The sequence below is a fragment of the Dermacentor silvarum genome, chromosome 2 (genome assembly GCF_013339745.2).
Source record: "Dermacentor silvarum isolate Dsil-2018 chromosome 2, BIME_Dsil_1.4, whole genome shotgun sequence".
NCBI classification, from domain to species: Eukaryota; Metazoa; Arthropoda; class Arachnida; order Ixodida; family Ixodidae; genus Dermacentor; species Dermacentor silvarum.
The window spans coordinates 175,217,229-175,245,091 of record NC_051155.1 but is presented as its reverse complement, the minus strand read 5'-3'; the positions used below and the strand labels follow the sequence as shown (position 1 = coordinate 175,245,091).

General features: G+C 48.3%; 1 protein-coding gene across 1 annotated transcript; it reads left to right on the top strand.

The window, feature by feature from the left end:
- Positions 1 to 27,437, top strand: LOC119440579 (uncharacterized). The gene is made up of 7 exons (XM_049662973.1): positions 1 to 115; positions 5,502 to 5,648; positions 9,412 to 9,519; positions 11,174 to 11,329; positions 19,965 to 20,064; positions 26,131 to 26,258; positions 27,403 to 27,437. Exons 1-7 carry the CDS (start codon positions 109 to 111, stop codon positions 27,435 to 27,437), a joined length of 681 nt encoding a protein of 226 aa, XP_049518930.1. The 5' UTR covers positions 1 to 108.
- Positions 27,438 to 27,863: the final 426 nt, after the last annotated feature.

Sequence of the window (27,863 nt, the reverse complement as noted above, 5' to 3'; positions counted from 1 at the left end):
AGCACCGCGTGTACGCACCCAGCGCTGTCGTGCCAGGTGACAGCACTGACAGAAGCCATCGCACCCAGTGCCCGTGGCACCTTGGACCGGACCTGCGTACCTTGGATAATGGCCGGTAAGAGCGTCATGGCGGATACGATCTTCTGTGGAGGACGGTGTTAGTGCGAGTGAAACCATGCGCGGCCCCTGTGAACATTCAGCGCACGTACGCACGCTTGAGTGCTAGCAAGAAGTCGTGCACGAAACGAAAGTCCTTGTTTCTTCCAATCGTCAAGTCATCGGGTTTTCTTACGCGCAAGGCGTAGTTGCCCTGTCTGTCAAATCGGCGAAATTAAGTTTGTCGTCGCGAGGGAAGTGAGCGTCGGAGAAGGAAGGCGCCTGGAGGTGGAAAAGAGAATCGGCGCGTTCGCGTCCTTTCCGTTTGCGCTGCAGTGCTCGCTTCGCACGTGTCGCAATATGCGTTTTCCCTGTGGCACACCAGGCATCGCACCGTCAAGATCAATGTAGCGTCCTCGTTCGCGCCCTTTCTGTTTGTGCTTCGACGCCGCGGAGCTCGCTGTGCATGTTCGCGGTGTCCATACGCTTGCGCGTAACCGGCGTTCGCGAAGTGAAACGTCACTGTAGCATCTTTTCTCCAAATTTCGCTATCGTCGATCCTTCTGTCTTGCACTAGTCCATGCAAAATAATAAGCTGAAGAAATGTTCGTACACCCAGCGCGACGCTAAACAAAGACGTTCGACGAGTATGTACGTCATGTAAGCTTAATTGCTGCGATTTGCACATGAGGGCAGACACTGATCCAAGAGGGGTGCCATTGAGAATTTCCTGACCCCGCCCTGGAATATGTGTACTGCCATTCGTGTGAGATATACGTATTGTCAGCGAGTTTCGTGCTGCTAAATTACTACGAAGGAAAACAAACGCTTCATCTCCAAATGAATATAGAGAACAGTTTGTTCATGCATGATGTTTTGGTGATGACACAACGTTCGGGATTTTTTTTTTTTTTTTTTTTTTTTTTACTATGCAGCCATAGGCCATTGATGCTTTTGGTGCCGACAGGTTACGATCGAAAAGTTCACTGTACGCATTTTTAGTTTCTGGCAAGCTGAATTCATGTTCAGCCGGTCTGGGGGTGTTTTCCGTGTAGATGTTAGAAATGTTGATGTATTATGTAGCATGTTTGCGGTTAGTGTTCTGTTAACGACAGCGATGGTCTAGTCGCGCGCTTCGTAACAAGGTATTGTATTTAACTTTGGAAAAATCTGTGCTGAAGGTACATCCTTATGCGCCAATTATACGGCGTGATCATTTTGAAATTTTCAGAATTTTTAAAATCGCCTGTGGCAGATAGCATATTCTTGTCCTTGAGCTGGGTTATTCGAAGAGGGGGACATTACTAGCACGAGAAATTGAAACACACATTCAACTAATGAAAAAATTCAATAATCAACTTCTTAATAACTTGAGGACACATTGCAATTTACGAATTGTAGCCGGTGAGTTTGCAAGACATATCCACTTGAAACCAATCTCCAGGATGACACCAGGAGGGATATTCTGTAAGAGACCACCTAGTGGACTGTCCATTTCGGCTGTCGCTGATTGGCTGCAGCTGTACGAGCGAGAATGAGACTGGCTAGGGGCACCTGTCTCCTCCTCAATCGTGCATCTGCAGCCAATCAGCAGCGGTCGAAATGGACAGTCCACTAAGTGGACTCTTACAGAATATCCCCCCAGTTTCGAGATATTTCCCACAGTGTGGGACGAAATAAATATGGGCGTTTCAGTTACTTTGTGCTTCAATGCATGAAAGAGCGTTCTGTTAAAAATAAGTGGGACAGCAGCGCATATATACGCCAAGTTTGATGGCGCATATCTTGAAATTGGTGGCTTATTGCAATGACTGTCTTGAAGTTATTAGATTTGTATCGTCCGGGTATACTGGAATATATCAAGCATACTAGATCAGTTAACAAGGGTAATACGTCGGTAACGGGCTTACGGACGCCAACGGAAAACCCGCTATCACTTTGACGCGAAAGCGTCAAATGACCCATTGAGCGAAAAGGCCGGTGTAGTCTGCAGCAGTGAAACGGCACCTAAAGTCCCATTGGCTGCGACGCCACGTCACGAGCGCGCCTCGACGGAGCAGAGCGGGCGAAAGGAAACACCAGCTGAATCGATAGCGCGCCAGGTGTTGCGTGAGGGGAGAGGGCATCGCCGCGACGGCACGTCAACCTCGCTCTCGGAAGCCGGCGCGCGGTCCTTATCTCTCTCTCTCACCCCCACTGGGCTTAGCTGCTGAGCGTGCCTGCCGGCGTTGGTGGCCGCTGCTGTTTCCTCGGTCTCTCGTCGCGCAGGACGTCGATGGCATCTGGCGTTGGCACCGCGGGCTGCTGCTGTTTGCTGGCTGGGCAGCACGTGCCGCTATGGCACATTAACGAGTAGCGCAAAACTCAAAGGACCGCTTAGCGGCGTTCAATTGGACACTAATGTTTTCGCATTCACAGCTCATGAGAAGTGCTTAGGTGTCCTCGAAATTTTAGTGTGTGTCCGACTACCACGTAATATACAGCCTTCTAACTATGGGAAAACTGAGGTGCTAGTCCATTAAATTCATAATACTCACATTTACCCAACGATAAACATGTTCAAATGTATGATATCTAAGATTATTCATAGAATAAAGTAATTCTTGTTTAGCATTTGGTTTAATAATTATTTTGCAGGCCTCGCAGGTGTGTTGACAGAGTAATCATTCCAAAAGCAATGCTGCCCGTTTCAAGGTACGCATGTATTTTTCAATGAAACCACTGATACGCGCTGGGCGGGCATCTCCCACACAAGAAAAAGATTCTGTCCTCTTCTCCGAATATCGCACATATCGTACAATAAATATTGTTACGGCGCAACCAAGAGTGGCGCCAAAGTCAGAAGACGACGATTTGACGTGTCGAGGTGTAATCGGTCTTGACAGCCACATTGTTTGTATATCGTTGCCTTCCTTGTAAATAGTGTAAATACATCTTTATGTGTGACTTCCGCAACGTAACAAATTGGTGGAGGGGCGGGGCACCCACGATAGACAACGGAGCTCCGCAGTGGTCGTCACCTCGGACAAGACAACATGATGGACGAAACAGGTCCCGAAATGGCGCGGCCCACTTCAACGCCTACAAACCCGACGGTTGTCCTGGCTCAGCCGCGGCACACAGGAACGTTTTGCGGCACCGACACCTCGACGTGGAAAACTAGATCGCCACGCATGAGCGTGTAAGTGCCCACAACAAATGGGATTCAACGATTATGTTGGCTAACTTTGTGTTCTATACCTACAAGGCACGGCGAAGGTGTGGTATGATAACCACGAGGAATAACTTAACGACTGGGACACGCGCAAGCCAAAGCTGAGGGACTTGCTGGGCTGCGTCCCGCGGGGTGGAAGCGCACCGCAAAGAAAGAACTCATGACCCGCGTCCAAACGTACACAGAATGATGTCTCTTACATCCAGGACCTGCTGGCTCTGTGCCGGAAAGCCGGCATCGATATGGCCGAGTCAGACAAAGTTGGACATGTACTGAAGGGGATCGCTGACGATGCTTTCAACCTGCTCATGTGCAAAAATTGTGAGAGAGTACGGCTGTACTCTCTCACAATTTTCCATTGAGCAGGTTGAGCAGGTGAACCTAACCTAACCTAACCTAACCTAACCTAACCTAACTAGGACATCATAAAAGAGTGTCAACGCTTTGAGCAGGCCAAGAGCCGCCGCATTGTAACGCCGTTTGCACGTCTGCCGAACACAGCTGCGACATCCTCTTGTGACGACAGGCTATAGGAATGCAGCGACCATCATCAGATTACCTGACGCGGATAGTACGGGAGAACTTGAAGTCAGGGCTCCTGCAGCCTTTCTTTCCTGTCCCAGTGAGCCGAACAACATGCCTACAGTGCCATTTGTGCAGGCAATAGTCCGCGAAGAACTCGCTAGTCTTGGAGTTCATTCTGCATGCGCCGTTGCCGCTTCACAGCTGTCTAGTGCTCCTCACCCATCCAATAGTCAGCGGTATCCTACACGCTACCGAAATCCATATCCGAGTGGCGAACCGCAGACGAACGGCCAATCTGTATTGCCTGCCGGCGCATCGGTTACGTTGCTCGCCATTGTAACTACCGTACCGTCTCCTCCCCCTCAGCTACCGTCATTCGCCAGTTATCGCTACGACAAGAGCCCACACCGTTACCAGCCGCCATTTGACGCCCAACAGCCCAACATTGACGATCGTGCCACTTGGAACAGTCCCTCGTCGTCCTTCCGACCTCACCAGTCACGTTCGCCACCAGGTCGTCGACCATCGTCCCTATCGCCGCAGGCTCGTCGTGCACCGTCCCCGATGCAGCCCCGACGCCCGTCTCCGGAAAACTAAACGATGCAGGTTGCACAGTTTTTCGTATAGAACATCGTACTACGTCATGGCGCCCCATCCTGTGTCATCAAAGATCGAGGAGCGGCGTTTACGGCCAGGCTGCTTGAAGAAGTTTTTCAGCTGAGTTACACCACGCACCGAAAGACGACTGCCTATCACCCTCAAGCAAATGGCTTGACCGAAAGGCTTAACAAAACAATGACCGACATGCTGTCGATGTACATAGACGTGCAGCATAAGACGTGGGACGAGGTACTACCGTACGTCACGTTTGCGTACAACACCGCTTCGCAAGAGACCACACGCTTCACGCCGTTTGCTCTTGTTTACGGTCGTGAAGTGCAGACGATGTTAGAAGCCATGTTACCATGTGACAATTCTGACAATCTTGATGAAGACACTGAGCGTTTCGTGCAACGTGCCGAGGAAGCACGCCAACTGGCTCGCGTGAACATCAGGAAACAACAGTGTATTCACACGCGACACTACAATCTCCACCGACAAGTTGAGTACCAACCGGGTGAGCAAGTGCTAGTTTGGACCCCCGTCTGCCGTAAAGGCCTTTCGGAAAAACTTCTCAGTCGGTACTTCGGCCCTTACAAAGTGCTTCGGCGAGTGAGTGACCTCAATTATGAAGTTCTTCCGGACGGCACCCAGCCAGCACGACGCTGATAACCGCGGCCCGAGATTGTGCACGTAGTGCGGTTAAAACCATATCGCACACCATAATAGTCGTGGTTTCTGGACCATTACGTTTCTCCTGGGACAAGTCTTTCTGCCCGTCCATGTTTTGTTTAGCATCGAGTCGATGCTCTTCTGGGAGGAGGAGTAATGCCACACGCTTGTGCCACTTGCTCCCAGAAGAAGACGAGGAGAGTCTTGTTCACGAGCTAGCGCCTTGGTCTTTTTGTCGGTGCTGCGCTGCCGCTTTGGCGACTCGGACTTACCTTAACGGCCTCTTTTAGACGTCGCCTGTTCATCAAACGTGACCATATATATATATATATATATATATATATATATATATATATATATATATATATATATAACGTGATACTCATTGCTGCAGGAAGCATTCGCCAGTGCGAGGAAGCCTGCCTGTCGTCGACTCCCTTCTCGGTGGACGACGACAGCCCCGGCGACGAGTCTCCGGACGGAGGCAGTCCCGCCGCCATCTCCATGGCGCCTTCGTCGCGAGGTTCTCGCTCGTGCGAAAGTGAGTGCGCCCACTGCTCAGCTCAGTGCTTCTGAGCGTTTGCCGCCTTTTTCCGAGCCACTAAGAACGTTTTACGAAATTTATCACCGCAGCTGAAATAGTAGCTTTATTTGAGCGATCGCTTACGGTCCTCTCTGCGATCACATTTCGCGCGCCGCGATGTGTTATACAACTGAATTGATGCCACCTTTTTTGAGCGCAGCTCTTAAGCGCCCGTTCCCGCGGCGAGCGCCGTCACTCGTAACCGAACGAACGAGCGCAGCGAAAGATGAAAGCGAACGCGGAGCGCAGCGGGGGAAGAAAGACGCGAGGAGGGAAGCCGAGAGGAGGGTGCAGTGGAACCATGAGGCGGAAAGAGGAGGAAGGTACGGCGAAAGGGTGAGAAGAAAAGCGTGGTGCGGCGACGGTGGCTACGAGATGGCGCCAGAGTAGCGCGCGTCGTCTGGGAGGTCTTGGCGGCGGCTGCTGTGAATCGCGCCCACGCGTCACCCACGCGCTGGCTCTCGCGATCTCCAGATTGACGAGGTAGTCGCGCCACACATAGCTCCGTTTGCAAAGTGCCGCACGAGACAGATTGTCCGCCCCAGTCTTAAATTCCGTCTTCCTTTTCAACCTCTCAATCTCCCTCAGGTCCGTAGGGTAACATCCTTGCCTGTATATCACCTGCATACCGATGGATCCTACACCTCTTCCTCCGCTGATTCTGCCTTCGTCTTGTTCCACCCTCATGGCCATATCACTAAAATTGGTAGATATAAGATCATTGGGGCCACTAGCGTCTACGCGACTGAAACCCTCGCGCTATTAGAGCCCCTCACCTATGTCCGCTCATTAACTCATGTTACCCCGCTTCATATCTATTCCGACTGCCTCTCGCTTCTTCATGCCATATCCGCTTTGACCACCACGAACGCCTATGTCCACGAAATTAAACAGCTCCTTCTTATTGCGTCGCGTCGTTTTATTCCATGTGCCCGCCCATAGGGGTGTTGACGGCAATGAACGTGCTGACAACATCGCCAATTCCGCCGTATCACGTGGAATTTCCAGATTCATTCTATCTACACAGGTCTCTATCAAGACTAAAATGCGTGCGTTCTCGTACGCCCAGTGGAATGTTGCCTGGTCGCGCGATAGAGCGGACATGGCACTTTACCACTGGGTGCCAAATGTCCTAAAGATACCCGCCTTCTTCCCGCCACGTAAACCTCTCGCTCAACTCCTTACCTCTCACGCCCGCCTACCTTTCTATTTTTTCCTCTTTCATCTTTCTCATCACAGTGACTGTGCCTGCGGAGATACATGCACAGAACTACTTCATTACTTTAATCATTGCCCTTTAACTTCCGATATTGCTCGTTTAATTAAAGATAACCGCGACTTCTCTCCCACACCTGCACACTATAGTTCACTTCTAATCAGCCAACGAAAGAGAGCACTTTTAATGCGCCTTTATAGCCTCATTTCCTCTTTCACCTTCCCGGCTTCTTCTTCATTTTTTTTTTTTTTACTTAGCATTGCATGCGTCCCTTTTCTTTCACTCCTACCCACACATATTAATCTTTCTCTTTCATTTCTTTATTCAGCTTTCGCTCTTTAGTGTCTTTGGTTACGCCGACCAAGGTGGAGCAATGCACCAGGGACACTGTTGGCGGAACGACTAAATTGCATTCTCATACTTATCATCATCATCATCATTCGTTTCACCCCCCCCCCCCCCCCCCTGACCACGCCTTTCGGTTTCCTCATCGTTTTCTTTTATGGCACATCATATCTATTGGTACGTCTTTTGTTTCGATTCTACTTCGGCCTAATTTTCAGTTGTACCCCAGATTTCAGCCATCTCAAAGCACAACACCGACGTCCCATGTCCATGGACTATTTGGGTCACCTGCCCACCACCTGACCGCACCTGCATGTCCTCTGCTCTTGGTGGCCTGCCTTGCCGCCTTGGACACCTGTCTTATCAATCTTAACGGCCTTCTCTTTTAGATTTCATTCCCTCTCTTTCGTCATCTTTCCTTTAGTGCTTTTGCCTAGTATGTTGTAATAAATGCTGTCGAGACGCATCCCATCATGCCGATGCTGACCTTTGGTGCCTTGAACTTTTGCTCGACCGGTATCCCATTTCGACATTTGGTTCGGCTATATCTCGCGTCTTTTTTATCTTTTTTTTTTCCTAATTGGCTTTTCTCTAAAAACTTTTTTTTTTGGGGGGGGGGGGAGGGGGGTTTATACCCCTTTTTATTTATGTTTAATTGGTTTAAACCTGCCATACCTTTGGTGATGCAGGTTTCCCTCACTTTTATTTAGGTTTCTTTCAATTTCGAGGGGCCCAAAAACTAGCCAATATATCGCGAAATCAAAGCACGTATAGAGCTGCGCTCAAATTTCGCATTAGGGAGTATCATAATCGTCGGCTATTTTTTTTTTTTTTTTTTTTTTGTAAGCGCGTTATTGTGTGTCTCCCAGAGACGAGTGCGACGCATTTACAGCTTGGCTGCAAAATAAGAAATTGTACGGAAAGCATAGATGATGATTGTCAGTGTATGCAAGCAGCCGAATTCTATGAATTAAGGTATACGCTTTATTAAAGGAATGATTTTAAGGCGTACATTTGTTACCGGGAGGGTATTTAGGGAACCTTTTTGTTGTTTCATTGCGTAATTCGGTAGAGAACAGAGCGGTGGGTGGCCAGCACGTGCGTCTCAAAGAGCTGTAACGGCTGGCGATCGGCGGCGAACGCGGTCCGCAAACGGCAGCACGCGCCCTTTTTATCGACGCATTTGTATCGGCGGTGAAAGTCCAACCTCCGACCATGAAAATAGGCGAGAGAGCCGAAGAAAGCTATTCGCTTCAGCGTTTTCTCTTCATCTGCCGGCGCAAGCGTTGTGCGCACGTGCATGCACCAGCGTTTCGGCTGAGTGGCTCTGTCTGAGTGGCATAGCCCGGGGGTGGAACACCGAAGCCCCCCATCCCACCCACGGGCGTGCCCCCCCCGCCCCTGAAAAAAATTTCGGGCTACGCCACTGATAAGGATACACTTGTCTCAGCGGAGCGCAACGTAAACGCTCAGCTAATCCTGCGAAAAAGGAGACGTAGATTTAAGGCCATAGGGCAGCGCCTAGAGGAGGCACTGCATAGGACATGCTGGACTTACAACCAGGGTGTAAAAAGGAGCCAGATTATTAGAACTAAGTTTTTTTCTTTTTTTTTTTACGAAATAAGCACGGGTATTTTCTTCTTCAAGAGCATTTTCGTCATTGGACAGCGTTCGTTTGGGCGGTATATATAGCCGCCAACGTGATAATTGATAACCAGACGAACACCGCGGCAGTGGTGATTCGCTGACCGCATTCACGTACGCACTCAGCGAATCACCTATACGTGTGTCACAGTTAGTTAGCCAAACTGTTCAACGAAAAAAAAAAAAAGATTACAAAGAACATGGTGCGAGATACGATGTCAAGTTACACCTGTGACGACCGAACACTGTGGGTCTTAATATCGTATCTTGCACAGTGTTCCTTATATCTATTTTTCCCCCTTAGAACAGCTTATATAGCTAACGTTATCTGGGGCATCCTATATACATGCAGAAATAATGTCGGCATTGGTCGCGATTTACCAGGCGCTTTGAGGGTCATACATATTTTCATTCCCAAATCGTCTTGCATTCGATGGCGTAACTTAGTGTAGCGGACACGAGTGCCGGGAAATCTGATAAAGGTGCCACATTCTCTCTCTCGTGTTCTTCATGCAGCCGTGAGCAATAGTCCCGTCCGGCAAGTGATCAGCCCCCCACCGAGCTGGAGGCCCAGTCCTTGGTCGCCCTCCCACAGCGCCCCGGACCTTAGAATCGCCAAGCCTGGTACGTATACTGCATATAGGCGACCGGCGTGCACCGATAGCGGTGACATTTGAGGGGCCAAATTTAGAAAGCTGCGCAATTTGGAACCGCTAGGTCGTTTGTACGCATGAAACCAGCGCAGGCCGATCATGTAGGCCAACGAGATTGTAGCGACCGTGACGCCAGTCACAAGATCCTATTAACTGTAAACTTCCTGCGTTATCTCCCCTTTAGTCGATCAAAACAATTGAAGTCTCGAATAAGGCATCACGAACGTCCATGTTTAAAGGGACTCTAAATAGAAAAGTTGTTTGAGCTGTGTTAGTCAGCTACGCTTCCGCAATACAAAAAAAGAAACTTTTACCGCGGGAAGACGCTCAATTGGTAAGCCACAAAAGAAAAAAAAAAAAAAAAAAAAACGATAGGCGGGTGGCGACGCCTGGCGACGCCGCCTTGAAATTCCCGCACCAGCACGCGGTGATTTCATGAATTTTTTACGCCGTCTACTCGGCCCTAATTAAATTTTTATCAGTAAAAATGGATTACGTTGTATTGTAAAAGAGCTAAAGATTGAACTTCGAGAGTTTCAAGAACGTTTACTGAACCGCAGTGGCCAAAATTAAAAAAAAAAAACTCTGCAATCCTGTGACGTCATGTTGACGTAGTGACCCTGAGGTTTCGGCGCGAAATTCAAAACGGAACCTTTGACCATCATTGTCTCCTCTGATAATTCACCTATTACCGCGAAATCAACGAAATTAGAATCCTTTAAGAATATTTCATCCAATCTAAACTGATTCAGTGTTTTTCTTTAGTGTCCTTTTAAGCACATTTTAATATGTATACGTTCTCTGGAACACCATCGGCGTATAGCCGTCTCTTCGCTTTGAGTAATCTCAAACTTGCTCGATAAGTGTCCGGTGCAACACATGCGACGCCATGAACGATGCTCGGGAAACCAGGTGCAACAGCAGTACTTTGCTGTTTTCTAAATTTTATTTTCGGCGATCAGACGAACCATCAGTATATCGGGGTGTTATCACAACTACGCACACCCCACTACTGCGCGCATATGGACCTTTCCCGGTTCCTTAGGCATTCCACGTTACAAGCGTAGCGTTGAACATAGATATAGCGCCAAACTTTGCGACGCGTGGTTTGCCTCTCGAAGCGGTGCTTTATATCCAACGGACGATGCTCTTACATGGATAGATAGATAAACTTTGTTAGAAAATAATCAGAGTTTTGTGTTGAACCGAAGGGGCATCGCTAATGGTCGGGGCCCTAGTCCAGGGCTCCGCTGGCTCTTGCCATCTTCCCTGCTCTCTGGATCAGCTTGAGTTGGTCGCCGAGAGCCGAGCTGGACAGCAGTGCCTCCCATTGCTCCTTCGTGGTGTTCATGTCATGGTGTTCTATGTTGTGTAGCGTGCACTCCCACGTAATGTGGGAGTGCTCCGAAAACTTGGTCGGTTAGGAGTAGCTTCCCATTCTTGATTTCCCAGGTGCTATAGAACTACCGAAATTTGATGCAAACGCTCGCAGAGGAAAATTCGTCTCTGGCGTCCGCTTGATCTGTCACCATGGCTTTAGCATTATAGATACTAAAGCATGCGACTCACCAAAGACGACGACATCGTTCACCCACGACTCTTTCGGGCGTCTGCCCGTCCAGCAGGGACGGTGGCGACGCCGTATACGACGCGCTTGGTCGGGGCATCCACGGCCTCCGGCCCGGCCCGCGCCAAGAGCCCCTTCTGGTTGACTTCGCCCGACAGCGTCCAGCCGCAACTGGTCCCCGGGTTGGGAGAGGCCGTCGAGTCGCAACCGCACCGTGAGTGGGCCGAACACGACGGTGTCCTTTCTCCCGTGTTATCAAATCCCTTTCGTACACTGAGGCTTCTTGTAGGCTTTTATATTTGCAATGGGCCTTTGCCGCTTGTAAGCCTTTAAGGCTATGAATCCATACGAAACAGAGGCACAGGAAACGTGAAGTGATCGACACTTGTTCGTCGAACGAGAGATGTCTTCTCTGGCACAAGAGGACGTGTCAAAGGAATGTTCGCCCTCCGGAGACAAGTCCCCCTTGTCGAAACGTTGACTCCAGGATCATGATAGATTCCTTGTTGGACCACTGTAACTTGCTTTACGGCTATTAAGCAGTTTGTGGCATATAACGCTTTAAGGTTTAATTTCATAGGTCCTACGTGCAGTTGTTGACTGAGCAGACGCAGGGAAACTTGTGGGAAGAAATGAGCAATAGCGTGCGCGTATACTAATACTGCTGCTGCTCGAAGCTGCAGATGCCCCCAGGCATTATATTAACGCGATAGCGTTAAAGGCCCCGCATCGCAGAAAATCCGGCGTCGGTGTCGGCGTGGATGTCGGCGTCCGTGGCGGAGAAAATCATCCCGAACCACCCGGACCGCGCTGGCCCTCCGCGTGTTGCAAGGTGTTAGTGAACAAAAATTGAATTTCTCACAGTGAAATCCGTCAGAAAAATGATAAAGTACGACTTAACCACAACCTACAGACATGTTGGCGTCGGACTGTTATTTGAATCTGAGAAAACATAATTCTGTTACAAGGAAACTCAATCACAAACCTTTTGCCAGCATTTCTACCATTCCAACAGCGGCCGCTCGGGTAGGCTACTTGCGAAAATCCTATCCAGATGGCGCTCGCATCTTCGGCAGGTTCGGGTGCCTCGATGCCCAGCGCCGCCGTCCAGGGTGGAGACAACCCCGCTGGCGCCGCCATATTGAGTCACACGAGCTGAGACTCAGCTACGCTTGCGTTCATAAATAGTGTTACTCGCGGCGCACTTCCAAGTGCTTTGCCTTGATGAGGATTTTTTTATCGGTATCGCATCTGCACATCTTTATAACCAATAGCCGTTAACTCGTCGAAGGTCCAAGACGTAAATGTATGGCGCCGGGAACATGCCCCAAGTTGCCTAATTCAATTTACATTTAACATGTCGTGTGTATGTTTGAAATACGCACTATTTTTTTTTGCGCTTCGATGCTTGGTATATAAGGTTTGAGACCCCTTGTGTGTGGAAGTTTTTCTTTTTCGCTGTTGTATTTTGGTTTACACGTCACGCCTCCTTTACCGTAGCCAGCCACTCGCGCACGGCGGTTAGTTTCCCTTGCGTTGCGCGTGCTCTTCGCGTTCGTTGCAATTATTTGACGATATCTACGCGCAATTTTGCTTTTTTTTTGCCCACAAAACTGTGTGCTGACAGGATTAAGCTGGTGTAAAAGTAACTGCGATGTGAAAATAAGGTTTAGTTAGTGCTGTAGAGAAACATGTAACGTAACTTGTCTGTGTCAATCTTGCGTAGTACACACAAGAAACCAAACGATGCACAAAATACATTTACTTATAATGTCTAGTACAATCAATCATGAAACAGATATGTCCATGAAAAATTATATGTACTGTGTGGCGCCTGAAGGTTATGTTGAAAGACGAGATAAAAAAAAATCGCAAGGTAGGCTCGACACACAATTCGGGATAGTGAGTTTTTTTTAAAATTTATTCATTACATGGGGGGGGGGGGGGGTGTTCAAGTGAGTACATCAACCTTATTACACCCAATATAAATAGAAAACAAGAATGCAAACAAGAAAACGCAACCGCGGGTAACAATCAAGATATACAGCCAGAATACATCAGCTACCATCGAATACGTCGCATCAGCCAAACACATCAATGGCGAGTGCAGAACATTTTATAAATAACCATTAGAACACTGATAACTACATTGAAAAAATAAACAACACTGCATACATATCGCGTACAAAAACCGTAAATGAAACTAAGACAGACAAATACAGATTAGTAATGTTTTTCACTTCGAAAATATAGTCCATGATGATGTAAGGCTGTTGACTTTAACAGACGGCGTCCATCCTGTCGATTTCCCTCGTACTGGTCCTCTTCAAAGTGTTTTTAAGTACAAGTAAAACAACAAAAGTGATTATTTATATGAAAAGTTGCCTTGTAAATACAGCTAGAGAACCCATTACAGTGCTTAAAAATAAATTTTCGCAGAAGTAATGCTGTATTACCTCGCTTCACACGTTTCGAAGAAATGCACAGGCTACAACAGACACCATGCCAGAAAGCGCCGAAACATTTTGGTCCCATGATGCCCCTTAACTCTACTACACCTGGGCATACCGTGCACAGGCATTTAAAGACCGTCACAGTAATCACTACGATCGGGAATGAGCACGAATGACCATCGGCTTACGAGCACCACGCTACAAATATATTCGTCTAAAAAATCAGCTATATAACGTAACAACCTGAGATCCGCAAGATATCTGCTGAGAATAGAGAAAATCACAATGCTTCGCTTGCCCCGTACACAACAGCCGCTCTCCCCAGAAGAAGCACTGCGTTCTTTAGTCCCATATAACCAGTAGCGAAAAAAGAAACTGGGGAAAAAAAAAGAAACAAGAGACACACGATGTGTGCTTCCCATGAAAAAGTAAAATAGGTGGTTTACATGACGATTTGTAGCTAATGTAAGGCTATTTCGCGGCGAAGCATTTTCGTCAGTTCTTAAAATAAGGGTACTACTCGCATAGACTGCGCTGATCAAAACGGCAAAAGCCTATGCGACGCGCGCTCGCAAACCATAGGCTACTCAGACAGCATCGGTGCAGTGCTTAGTTCGTGAGCGAACGTAGGTACGTGAGCGAGGATCAGAGAATACTTTCTTATTTATGAAAAACACGGTGCGATAGTCTAAACTTTCTTGACACTTACCTCGCAAATGTAGGCGCTATCCGTTGCCTTCCAGTCATACCGCTTTATTTGGGCTTCCCATCTCTTCCTTCGCTCTGGGTCCCGGGGGAAGCGTAAACAACGAAGCCCTTTACGCGTCAATCCGGTGCACTTGGGACCACAACAGCCCGTCATGTCGACTCGATACACTTGACAAGCTTGTCATTCATGCGGCTGAACACTGTCCAGCAAGTAGAAGCGTCAGCGAAGCATTCGCGCGCACCGTGTCTCGAACTAAGCACCGGCACCAAGCGCTCGCAACCGATCGCTGTGACTCAAGATGGCGTCGCAGCGAGAAAGCGGCGGCGCGGGTGCGGTCAAAGGATGGCACCACCCTGAACGGCGGCGCTGGCATCGAGGCACCCTACGGCAGGTCAAATTGGGACTTGGCCTGCCTAATGCGTTTTGGACACGCGCGCGCGTCAGGGCAATAGCAAATAATTAATAAAATAATAAAGAAAGGTCCTAGGGTCTTCACATTTTATTATAAGATGACCTATATTGCCCCTGAGAAAACGTCTTCCAAGCAATGCATTTCTGTTTAAAAGTGAAACCGACTTTAAGGGGATCGGTGTAAGCTTGGTCTTTGTAAGCTGGCTTTCCCACGTCCTGTGTTGCAGTGAAACCGACTCAAAGAAAATGCGATGCGAACGGGTCCCGATAACGCTATCGCGTTCCACTCTTAAAGGCGAAGCTTAAGCGTCCTCCAATTTTTCTTGGCGTCGGCACTTCTTTCGGCGTGGAAAGCTTTATTGCAGCTTGAGACAACGCCCATATTAGCCGCCCAACATAGCGTAATCTCCTCGCGTGCTTTGGAACCGTCGGCAACAACTATGGGCCTCAATCTGAACATTTCGAGTACACATCTGACTGATTCCCCCGTATGGCGTCTTTTGCGATCATTTGAGAAAAAAACAAAAAAAAAACCACGCGGAATCATGTGATGGCGGTGAATGATTCATGCCATATTTTTCCCTTCAGTGGTTCGACCGTGGCCACGCCATCGTTATGGCCGAGAGCCCGCAACCTGTTTGACGGTTGCTGTTAAGGGATGGAATAGACGAATTTAATGAATTGGGCTATACTCGTATATACTATAGTGCGCGTCTTATTACGCAATCGATCATTTTAAGAACCACAAGCCGCGGCCGCTGGATAACAAAAAAAAATGTGTTTTTTTTTTTTCTAGCGGCCGTGCACAAACATTGAAGAAGGAAGTTGAATACTACAGAGCATGTCCGAGATTACCGCGTTTACTCGATTCTAACGAGCTCTCGATTGTAACACGCGTCCCGATTTCCTTACTGCAAGAAATTATATATAGAATGAGTACCCTTGATAGTTCACTCGCCGGTTTTTCAATTTAGGAGTGAGAGAGAATGAGCAATGGCGATTTCTGCTCACTTAAAAAAAGAAAATTTATGGTATACGAGCTACAGTTGACCAGGCACCACTCATCGTCGCTGTCGCAGGCCTCCTTTATCGCTATGAACTGTCCAGATCATGTCGTCTTCGGCACACCGTTTATGATATTTGAAATACTGCATTTCTTAAACGCCTTGAAGGCCACATGGCTTGCTTAACTATAGTGTCCAGAATATACTATAGCCTAATGACCTTCCGACGCAGGCGCAAACCTACCGCAGCTATAATGCAGATGCAGCGACGTGTAGATTGGATTGGATTGCAAAATTTAGTAATGCTAATCATGATAGTTTTTGTCGCTATTGTAGATACTGTACTCGAATCTAACACGCATGCCTTTTTGTAGTAATATATATATATATATATATATATATATATATATATATATATATATATGTAGAGAGAGAGAGAGAAAGAGAGAGAGAGAGAGCACGCATCGGAATCTAATAAATACGCTACTTGAAAATGCGGCATTCTGTCACCTCATGTCCGGCCGCTAAATATTCATACCGAAAGTCCGACGTGAACAACATATCACACAAGCGGCGACCACACTGAAATGTTGCAGTCCTGCTCCCGCTTGTTCGCGTTTTAGATTATGGCAGTATAGCTAACGCTTCCTCACGAGAAAGAAATTTACAAGTGGATAAAAACGCGTTGAAAGGCTTACTGCATGGCATTACCAAATCATGACCGGCATCTTCCGCCTATCCTTGAAAAGAAAAGCGTACAATCATTGCATTCTACCGGTGCTAACATACGGGGCAAAACTTGGAGGTTAACAAAATAAAGCTATAGAGAGCAAGTTAACTACCACGCAACGAGCGATGAAACTAAAAAAGGTTCACAGTTTCGCCCTAAGGGCGAATCAATGAATGCGATAGCAAGACAGCAATGTCATACGAAGTAAGGTGAGCGGCTTTGGTAGCAACATGAATTGTAGTAAACATGAGCTGATTAAGTAAGCAGGTGTGCTGAGGCATAAGTAGACCTACATGAAGAGAGACTCGATGACCACGAGAAGGCGCGTGTGAAACGGTGGTGTTGATGAGAAGCGCTTCCCGTGGGCAGCGCGTGCGAAGGGACACACCTGTAGCGCTGCACTGCCGATCCGGGCAGCATTACATGTGTAGTGTGCGTTGGAAAATGTGGCCCGACTATTACTCACTGAATGAACAAGCGTGGTGTGAGCGCGCACAAACAAACATGAATAGATCACACTGAATGACTGCAGACAACGACTGTCAAAACGCTGGCAGCAAGCCCATACGCTGCAGCGGGCGAAGGTACTTGCGGTCTATCGCTTCAACAGAAACTGAGCGGCGAATGCACAGTGCATAAAGGTCAGAGCCGTGTGGAGATAAGAGACGGTGCGGGCGAGCGACGAGCGCGGTTGCTGGCAGAGTAGAAGTGCGCCCCCCCCCCCGCTCCCTCCGGCGCTGGCTTCCCGCTTCCTTGCTTGCGCGTGGGAGAGATAAGGGACGGTGCGGGCGAGCGACGATCGCGGTTGTTGGCAGAGTAGAAGTGCCCCCCCCCCCCGCTCTCTCCGGCGCTGGCTTACCGCTTCCTTGCTTGCGCGTGGGAGATTGAGTGCGTTCGCTCTCCATGATAGCGCGCGTCCCCGCACGCTTCCGCTCGGGCATACGGCGCGCGGCGAAGATTTTATCTATACGGAACCTCACGGCGACGGCGACGCCGACGGCAGAAATCCGGTTGAAGTGTCCATATAATTGCTATCGCAATAAAAATTGTTAGGCGTAACGATAAGAGACAGGAAGACGGCAGTGTGATGGTGGAAACCGGGGTAGCCAATATTCAAGTTCACACTGAGAGGAAAAATTGGCTGTGGTTTCGCTCTGATTAAACCTAGTCGAGTAGCGACAGCTACAGACCCCCGGCTGCGCTTAGCTGCGCTTACCCGGCGACGCCCCGGCGACGCGAGCTCTCCCCTTCTATCCGGTTGTCACAGCTGCGGCGCGCGGGGTATGACGTCATACAGAGGGCGCAGCGAGCGGTGGCCGTGCGGCGACCGCGACGAGCCGAGTTGCTGGAGAATCGAGGGCCGTGGTGTAACGTCACAGTGCGGCCACGGCTCAAAGCGCGGCGACGGCAAAGAGGCGAAAACCTGTCGTAATGAAGCTATCGCTACAAAAAATTGGAGGACGCTTAATCTTCGCCTTTAAGAGTGGAACGCGATAGCGTTATCGGGACCGTTCACATCGCATTTTATTGCGATAGCAATTATATGGACACTTCAACCGGATTTCTGCCGTCGGCGTCGCCGTGAGGTTCCGTATAGATAAAATCTTCGCCGCGCGCCGTATGCCCCAGCGGAAGCGTGCGGGGACGCGCGCTATCACGGAGAGCGAACGCACTCAATCTCCCACGCGCAAGCAAGGAAGCGGAAAGCCAGCGCCGGAGGGAGCAGGGGGGGGGGGGGGGGGACTTCTCTGCCAACAACCGCGCTCGTCGCTCGTCCGCACAGTCTCTTATCTCTCCCACGCGCAAGCAAGGAAGCGGTAAGCCAGCGCCGGAGGGAGCGGGGGGGGGGGGGGGGCGCACTTCTACGCTGCCAACAACCGCGATCGTCGCTCGCTCGCACCGTCTCTTATCTCCACACGGCTCTGACCTTTATGCGCTCAGTTTCCGTTGAAGCTATAGACCGCACGTACGTTCGCCGCTGCGGCGTATCCGCTTGCTGCCAGAGTTTTGACGGTCGTTGTCTGCAGTCATTCAGTGTGAGCTATTCATGTTTGTTTGTGCGCGCTCACACCACGCTTGTTCATTCAGTTAGTAATAGTCGGGCCACATTTTCCAACGCACGCTACACATGCAATGCTGCCCGGATCGGCAGTGCAGCGCTACAGATGTGTCCCTTCGCACGCGCTGCCCACGGGAAGCGCTTCTCATCAACACCACCGTTTCACACGCGCCTTCTCGTGGTCATCGAGTCTCTCGTCATGTCGGTCTACTTACGCCGCAGCACACCTGCTTACTTAATCAGCTCATGTTTACTACAATTCATATTGCTACCAAAGCCGCTCACCTTACTTCGTATGACATTGCTGTGTTGCTATCGCATTCATTGCTTCGCCCTTAGGGCGAAACTGTGACATTTTTTCTTTGAGTCGATTTCACTGCAACACAGAACGTGGGAAAGCCAGCTTACAAAGACCAATCTTACGCCGATCCCCTTAAAGTCGGCTTCACTTTTAAACAGAAATGCATTGCTCGGAAGACGTTTTTCCAGGGGCAATATAAGTTGTCTTATATTAAAATGTAAGGGTCTGAGGACCCCTTTTTTATTATTTAATAGCGTGAGCGGTGATAGCGTGAGCGGAGCGGCGCTCGTACCATTGACGAAGCTCGGAAAGAAAAATAATTGCAATAGAATCCTTACATTATCCCGGCCCTGTGGGGCGTCCCTACCTGCGTGCTAATGTAATACAGGAACGCGGCAACGGAAGCTTAAGGGAGATGAAGGCGTATGACGATCGCGCGACGACCACGTGACCGGTGACGAAGGGCAATAGTAGCAATAAAAATTTCGCGGGAATGTGAATGGAGCGTACGACGGAAACCGAATAAAACATCGAGGTGACGTATCAGGACTAAATGTCTGGGCGAAGCATACACTTCCTGAAACGTAGAAAGGAAGTCTAGCAAAACGTGACGTTGCTAAACGAGTTGTTGCTTTGAGGACGTGGTAATATGACGGACGCGAAAATCGTACTCAAGCAACGGACACTCAGGCACACACAAATGCTAGCGAAAGGAACAAGGCAAAGTAGTATGTGGCATGCATATAAGCTGGGTAACGCTTGGACGATATTTTGCGCGGAGGACTAAAGCGACAATCACGCTTAACTTTTCTCTCTCTCTCTCTCTCTCTCTCTCTCTCTCATTATTATTATTTTTTTTACGTGTCCGCCTACGTAGAAAACCTGAAGTGAGGTATGGTTTCAACAAAGTAACATGCTGTACCGGATCGGAAATTAGATTCTTTTATGTGTTTAATTGTGTGGTAAAAATAATTAGTCCAGGCTATGTTGTGCCACCAAAGCGACAGCAGCAATAGCTTTGTGATGGACAGCTTCCACTTGGTGTTGTTCCTCCTCTCTCCCTGAAAGTTCTCGCGGTAAAAGAGGCTGACTATACCATAAACTCGCCTCTGGAGTTTATGTAAACTCCATAAACTGACCCTGTATCCAATGGCGACTACATTTTTTTTTGCCTCTCTTTAGCACCTGGATCCGGAGACGGAGAGGATCCCACCACCGACAATCATCACACCACAGGTGACAATTCAGTTTTGAACTACAGAGAACAATCGGCATACAAAAGGTGGCTCATACTCAGTCTCTAAGTGCTACGACAACGGGCAGAAGATAACAGGAAAGGCGAAATTGTCCAGCGATGCGCGAGAACCTAGCTCAAAAAAATAAACACGGAAGGAAGAAAAGCAAACGGTGAATCTCAGTTGAGGAAGACGACAATAAATATCCTACAGTACCACTATTACCCGAACTATGATCGAAATGCCGGACGTTCGAACATGGGGAGGGTGCAAAGAATTGAAACGCATTCAGCAATGCATTTTCTTTGTGGTTTGTGGTCGTCAGAAGGTATATCAAACATGCATATAATCGCGAGGTGTTATATGTTTAGCATTATTGCGGTAATTAAAAGTGTGCCTGACGCCTGCATTGTTACATAAACTTCTAATTTTTGTTGCAGTCGCACAGCTCCAGAGCATACTATATAAAAATAGAGCTTGTTACGACAAAATTTACCGTTGTTTGGCGACAGGACGTCATGTTGTGCCGCAAAAAATTTATAACGTTACCGCATACATTTATGTCGTGCGGACATATATGCGTCTCAAAACAATCCTAAAAAATGTCGTTACGACAAAAATATTCCTGCTTCGTTTATCTTTATGTTAAACAATTAATTACCCAGGCAATAGCGTAACAAGGCGTACATGCATACAGTGGTCCATCTGTTACTTTTTTTTCTTAACATTGTTTTTATTTATTCACATCTGCGCCATCTATGATTTCATTTCCATTGTAGAATCGGGAAGCCATCATATAGCGAGCCATAGAACATTTCTGCGTTAAAAATGTCGCACGTCGCACATTTTTGGTTCACTGCTTAACTTACTAGTGATGCAGGCAAAGCACGCTTTACAGGCGAGCATTGCCATCAGTTACGTGTGGTGGTAGTGTGAACTTCATCAGGTATTGCCTTAGTGCTTCCGGCAATTCATCCCCAATGGCTAATTTTGCAGGACATGGAGCTGTCAGTGGAGATGAATTGCCGTAAGCTTATAAAGTGGCACTATATCTTCGCGGGCAGTGTAATACATGTAGCCTCGCCTCGCGTCATTACCCCTGTGATATTCGTCACACTAGACAAGCTTCTAAGCTAAGCGGATTAATCGATACAGCACTGTACATCTCATCTTAACAGGCCGGATGCTTCAGCGCACGTAGCAGTGAAATATGTAAGCTTCCCTGCGATGCTCACGAACTTTTATTGCAGAATTCTTTTCACTTGAGCGTAAGTATTTTGAGCGTCCATGCGATCCGTCTCTTGTGAAAGGCGACGACGTCCACTTTCTCCTCGCATTCCTGAGTGAAAAACAGCCCATCGGTCTATAGATGCGTCCCTATCGACATTTTTCATCTACATATTTAGAGCCACGCTGCCTAGTGCTCGCAGAATTGTTCTGCGTTGCCGTGAGTTAAATAGTAATTGCTCTGGCAAGTCGTCGTCTCCTTCATACTTTAAAGCGCCCCTGTAGCGGTTTGGACAAATTCTGTAGACGCGTTGGGTACAGCTACAGTGAGACATTAGCGCCACAATTTAAATGAAGCGTCTCACATTAAGAGAGCTACAGACAATTACGATATACCCTCCTCCCTAGTCATGCTTTTTCTCCTCAACTCGTTCGCCGAGTGATCGGTGCTGAGCTCCGCCTTCACTGGCTCTGCGTCATGATGTGACGTCGTGTTGCCTACTTACGGTTGTCTTGGAGACAGCGCGAGAAGCCTCTCCAACCTCTCCGCTAGCCGCCTGGCCGCCGATCCCCCGCGAGAGCTATCCAAGCAGCGTGCGCATTGCGAGCGTTCTGTCGCAGCGCCAAGTGTGCCCGGCATTCCGGTAACCGGAGGCGAGCTGGGCGTTTTGAGGGATGGGCGGAGGCGTAAACTAAAGTTATTCCATATTACTGCCGCTGTGATGAAGCGGCTCAGCGTAAACGTGAGCGGCCTGCACGGTGCAACCATCTGGTGGTGCGGAGCTTAACCAGCCTAACTGGTCAAGCTCTGCAGCTTATAGGCAGCTTATAGATAGCTATTCGCTTTATTAAAGGAATGATGCGCGTGAAGGCGTATATATTTGTCGCTGGGAGAACGTTTAGGCAGTGTTCGTTGTTTCATTGCGTAAGCGTAATTCCGTTGAGAACAGAGCCATTAACCAGCACATCTGTAGCTGTCGTTTAAGTGACTATTCATGTGTGTGCTGCCTCCGGTGGCGGGAGCGCCGGTGTGTAACGCGACCATCATCCTCCTCTCTCGCAGCCGCCACAGCGTCTCAAAGAGCTATAATAGCTGGCGTTCGGTGACGAACGAGCCCCGCAGTTCGGTTGCGCAGGAGCACAAGCCTTTAGCAGTGGCTTAGCTCGGTTATGCCAGGATATACGTAGCGTGAGCGAAGGTTCAGCTGGTTATTCTTAGCTTTCCTGGTTGTCTATAGGATTAGCTTGATTATCATGCTTACTGCTGCTTCAATGACACACACACACGGTATACGCATTATGTGACACATGTATATTTATTTTTTTGCTGAACGTCTGGTTGCTTCTCTATTGCCACAAAGACGGCTCGGTGGTCAGTGTAGTAACATGCTGCCGTCTCTATGGCCCTAACGCAGTATTTTGAATTGATTGTCTGTCTGTGATACACAAGATCAATGGTGGTTCCCCATTGGGTCGTCTGTACAGTTGGAACACTGGCTAAGTCCAGGTTAAACGTGTCCTTCAAAGGAACACCAAGAGAGTCGAGTACGATTGAAGTCACCAGCCACCACACACAGTTCACTTGCCGCACGACTAGGTATAGACTTAGCCACTACGTCTATAGTGTGTTTAACTGAATTGTTCGGCGACACGTACACGGCTTCGATGACCACACCACTTTCGTCAAGCTGAACGGCACAGGCTTCACCCTTGGGCACCGCTACGTTTGGCAGTTCACTGGCAGCAATCCCATTCCTCACATAGATACAGACTCCAGAGCTTCTGGTAGCGTCAACACGACTGGCATAAGCAACCATGCTAAACTCAGGGATTGTGACAGTTTACTCCCGTGGCAACACCAACCTTTGTAAAGAGGAGAAAATCAGCACTGGTCAAGAGACGGTCACCACAAACGTCCGCCATATGGCAAATCAACGATCGGACATTGAGCAGGGCGATTGTGTAGACCACTCTTCTGCTTAACGAGAAAGTTCTTGCACGTTGTACAAACCAGCGCCACGGTTTCACCCCAATCAGGCGCCGCCGCTAAACTCAACATTTCACGCATGACACTACTTACCGGCGTCAAGTCTTTCATGTGCCACAGTCTTTCACACACGTCGCACACATATCCAAACGGATTGTTTACGAAGTCCGTCTCGAAGGTCCGAGTCGCACTGGCGCTTTCGCTGAGTTTCACCGTATAGTCAGTCAATCGGCGAGCCTTGACGTCATCGACGGCGTCTTGTTGTTGCTGTTGCTACGATGGTCTGGCACGTCGCTCAGCCTCCTGGTGACGCCGCTTTGCTAGACGTTCCTCCCTTTGCTCCGGTGTCTCCGCAGCACATTTAGCCTTCTTCTGTTCGTTCTTCCTACGCTCAACCGCTAATTGCCAGGCAACTACTTCGAGATCCGATGAGCTACGCTTCTCCACTCTTCTGCACCGCTGAGCAGCAATTTCGCTCTCCTTCTCCGTGGCTATTGACCCTTTTCCCGGCGCTCCCGTGGGCCGCTGCCATGTTTGATCACGTGGTGACGCGCCCATTGCTTGCCTCAGCTGCCTCCGTGTTTACAATGCAAGCGCAAGACGCCGGTGCGGCGCAGCAAACCTCTGTTTCGACGGATATCGTACACGATGAATGTGGACGACTCGAAGCTTTGGCCACAACGTCAGAGAACATGTAAGTGCTTTCAGAGCGGATTACGCCTTCTCCAAACGGCGCGAGCAGCGTATACCAAAAGCTGGGCTAGAAATGTATTCCAAGCTGTCCAACCTTTCCGCTTATGAATCAAATCAGGATCAGTGTGATCTTCGTTCTTTATTTGGCAAACATTTTGAAGCAGCGGCTTGTCATGTTTCTGACTCAGTAATGATTGGTTATTTTCAGCCTAATCGCTCGCGGGTGTGCTCAGCTGCGATAGATTTGTTCTTGCTGCGCACAAAGCTTGGAATGTAAATGTTCTGTACTTTGTGGTAGCTTGTAATCAAAGGGCGTATTATCGGTAGTCCCTCTCTTACTCTGTGGACCGTTCATCATGAAACTGCAGCGCGCACACAAGAAACGAGGACAATAAGGCAAAGGTAACAGACAGGCGCTGACTCGCAACTCATTTTTATTTTTGGAAGGAAATTACACATATATACCCAGTCTGACTAAAGTGAGCATGTGCAAGAGCATGCGGAATCAGTGGCGCACCGACGGGGGGTGATTCGGGGGTTGTAACCCCCCCTGAGGCCGACTTAACCCCCTCTTTTGTTTAACCCCTTTTCTTTCCTAACGCATTTCAGTACTGCAACTAAGATGTAAGACGCGCAATCGTCTGCACACTCGCAAAAAGCGCATTTTTTGACAATTTCCCCCGAAGAAAGTGAAATTAGCGCTCTTTAAATGGTATTGGCAAACTGTCAACCCCCCCCCCCCCCCCCCCTGGCAGAGATCCTGGGTGCGCTACTGTGCGGAATACAAATAAAAATAATAAAGACATTTTGAAAATATATATATATACACAGAATTTCTACGTATATTAACAACATCAGGTGGCGCTCAAAAAACCGTCACGAAACGTTCAGCTTCCAACATTCCTGTCTTGTCGGTGTAGTCGCCGTCATTCATGCTTCGGCACATTGATTCAAGTGTGCGCTCATTCACTTATTATTGATACGTTGGTGATAGGGTGGGCGTATATAAGTTTGTGTGCGAGTATAGGGGTGGGTATGTGTAGATAACGTGCGAGAAACTTACCATGCCAGTATGTGGCGGTACTTCCTTTTGTAACGAGCGGACGTTCTGGAGTTGAAGTCCTTTCTTTAGTGGTTAGCTATACAGCACAGGCGGATGAATTATCTTTTTTTTTTATCCTCGAGGAAAGCCGTGCATCGCGAAGGGCCGGCGACACATGGCAGTGCTTATGCATGTGGCAGTGGCGACACAGGTTGATTCCATTCCTTAATATGCGAATCACTATTTTTGCAGCTAACTACCGCACACGTCTTCCCTTTATCGTAACACATTTTGCAGCATGAATTGGGCACAGTGCATTAGCGAACACCCAGTTGCATTTCCGACAGCTGATCGCACAGAAGCAGTAATAGGTTCGTGTATTAGTGCGCATTTGTTGAGGCAACGTATGGCGCGCCGCCGAAAGCGCCATCCCGTTCCTCTAGAGCAAAATACTCCGCGAAAAGGGTAAATAAACGCCCAGCGCAAACGCCCGGCGCGCCAGCTGTGCGCCGTGTGACGTCACTGCTCCTCGCGCATGCGCAGCATGGCTGCCCAACCTCGGCATGCGCAACCGCGCAAGCGCAGCACGGCTGTCCAACTGCTCAACCTCGGCCAGTGTAGCTCACGCTACAAAAAGTTCGACCACTATACCTACCACCACAATAAACGTGCCAAAGAGCCAAAGAAAACTATTCGCTGTAAAAGGAACGAAGCGTCATGACGCGCTTTCGGAGCGATGAGTTTTGTATTTACACTGAGTGCTCCGCGCGACAATGTGGAACGTCGTCGTCTTACGCACCACATGTTTCACCATATAAGACATTCATAGGATTGCTTGCCTACCTTAACCGTATTACGTGAACTATATAACCTCGCGTACAGCAGCGGGATGGACAGCTGGACAAGTTGGCGATATATAGTCAATCTGTTTGTGGTCTTCATAAACTCCTGACGGCCATAAAAAGTTATGAATCTAGTGTCATTATCCTTCTCTGCGTATCTCAGTGTAGCCGGGAAAGTAAGTCCTATCTTATCGCAACAATATTTTTTTTTTTGCTCCTTCCAGATACGAGGTAGGTATCTTTTCTCGTAATAATCGCCCGACGCCCGTCATAACTACCGGAGTTCCGCGTCAAGTAGTCTTTTCATGCTCAGTGCTCGCAGTGGCTCAGTCACCTCGTGGTGGCTGGTGCCCGTGGTGGTGCTGGGCGCATGCGCGGGCCTCCTGCTTCTCGCAGTGGCCGCTCTGGGCACCACCTACACCTATCGGTCGGTCATCGCGCGCATTGCAGGTGAGTCGAGAGCAAGAAATGTTCACATTATCTTATCTTATTTTTTATTTTCCTTCGGGTTTTGTAACACGGGGCAGCATCAAAAAAATAATAATAGAATGAGGTGCGCCTCGGGAGAGTACGGCCTCACTCAAACTATGATGATAAAGCTTTATTATGACGGATGCTTATCAGCCTAGAGGGATAAAGTGGTTTGGAAACCAGTACACGTACGCGAGGCTTGGTATCGAGAAATGTTCCGGCCCGGTTGCGTCATACAGCGGATGCCCGATTGTATTGAACAAACGGGCACGATAGCCGGGGACCATTTTATTTTTATAAAACGTGGATCTTTGTAGCTGCTGTGTTGCCACGAGCTCAGGCAGAAATGTGTGGAGGATTCTACTGGAAAATCTGGGGACGCTGCTAAAAATCTGCGGTGACAATTTTAACTCTTCGGCTCGAGTGTATCACGCTATATGGTACACAAGACTTATGTATAATGTAACGCTATAAGATCCAGCAACCGTATATGTGAAACAATATCTTCCGCTGCAAGCTCTGAGCCCGACATTAAGAGTATAAAATCGGTGGTGTGGTTGTATAGCCAGTTCTTGAACATGTACCTTCTCTTACATTGAGATAACTAAGCCCAGAACGAGATTATCTTCAGCGAGAAGAATAATTTGACGGCTGAACGAAGAACTGCAGGCTTGTCTTTCACGTGCGCTTACCGAGAGCTGCCTTTCTCGTGACAAGTGTATCAAGAGAAACCCACGTGTAGAGAGCACGTTATTATAGCGAATCCTCCTCGCGTACCCGGAGCGTTTCCACCACTTATTTGCTCATTTTAAGCATAACTTTTTTAGCCGGAGAATCGGATAGGAAGACACCACCACAATGAAGTCAGGCATACTTTTCAATAATTTTTTGTTGGTGCTGACGCATTGTATTTATGTAAAATATATCACAGACAGCGCTTGTGCAATAAACAGGTGCGTGCGTGCGTGTGTGTGAGTGTGCGTGAGAGAGAGAGTGAGAGAGAGAGAGAGATCTTCGTGTGTTTTATATCAGAACTATGCTGCACAGCTTCGCATCCTTGAGTGCTTGTGCCTGTCTCTTCTTTAGTCCTTTGTGGGCTTCTTTCACATGTATCCATCTGCAGCTATTCATCTGCAGCATCTGCAGATATCCATATAAACGTGTAGATCTCGAAACAGTATAAGTAGCCAGGTTCCGGTCTGCACATATTGTTTCAGGCGTCTCGATATCAGCTGAATAAGTAATGAATGATGAACGTGAAATATTGCAACTCTTTAATATATATATATATATATATATATATATATATATATATATATATATATATATATATATATATATATATATGCCCGCACCCTGGTAACCCTCGGGCTCTAATTTTATATATCTTTTTTTTTATTTCTCAGCTGCCGAAAGAGCTGCGTCTCAGCATATTGGTAAGGATAGTGGCAGTGCCACTTGGTCTTATGGCGCATTACAAGTGCAGTCACTTTGTAAGGGCGGCTGTAATTGTCTGAACATATATAGCTTGCATGCGCGCATGATGTGTTAGAAATGTCATTTGCACCGTTCGATGTACTTCTT

What these genes read in the sequence shown, in the direction of transcription:
- LOC119440579 (XM_049662973.1), top strand. An exon ending in CCTTAGAATCGCCAAGCCTG is followed by an intron (nt 9,520 to 11,173) that starts GTACGTATACTG and finishes CCCGTCCAGCAG; the next exon opens with GGACGGTGGCGACGCCGTAT. An exon ending in CGTCGAGTCGCAACCGCACC is followed by an intron (nt 11,330 to 19,964) that starts GTGAGTGGGCCG and finishes GCCTCTCTTTAG; the next exon opens with CACCTGGATCCGGAGACGGA.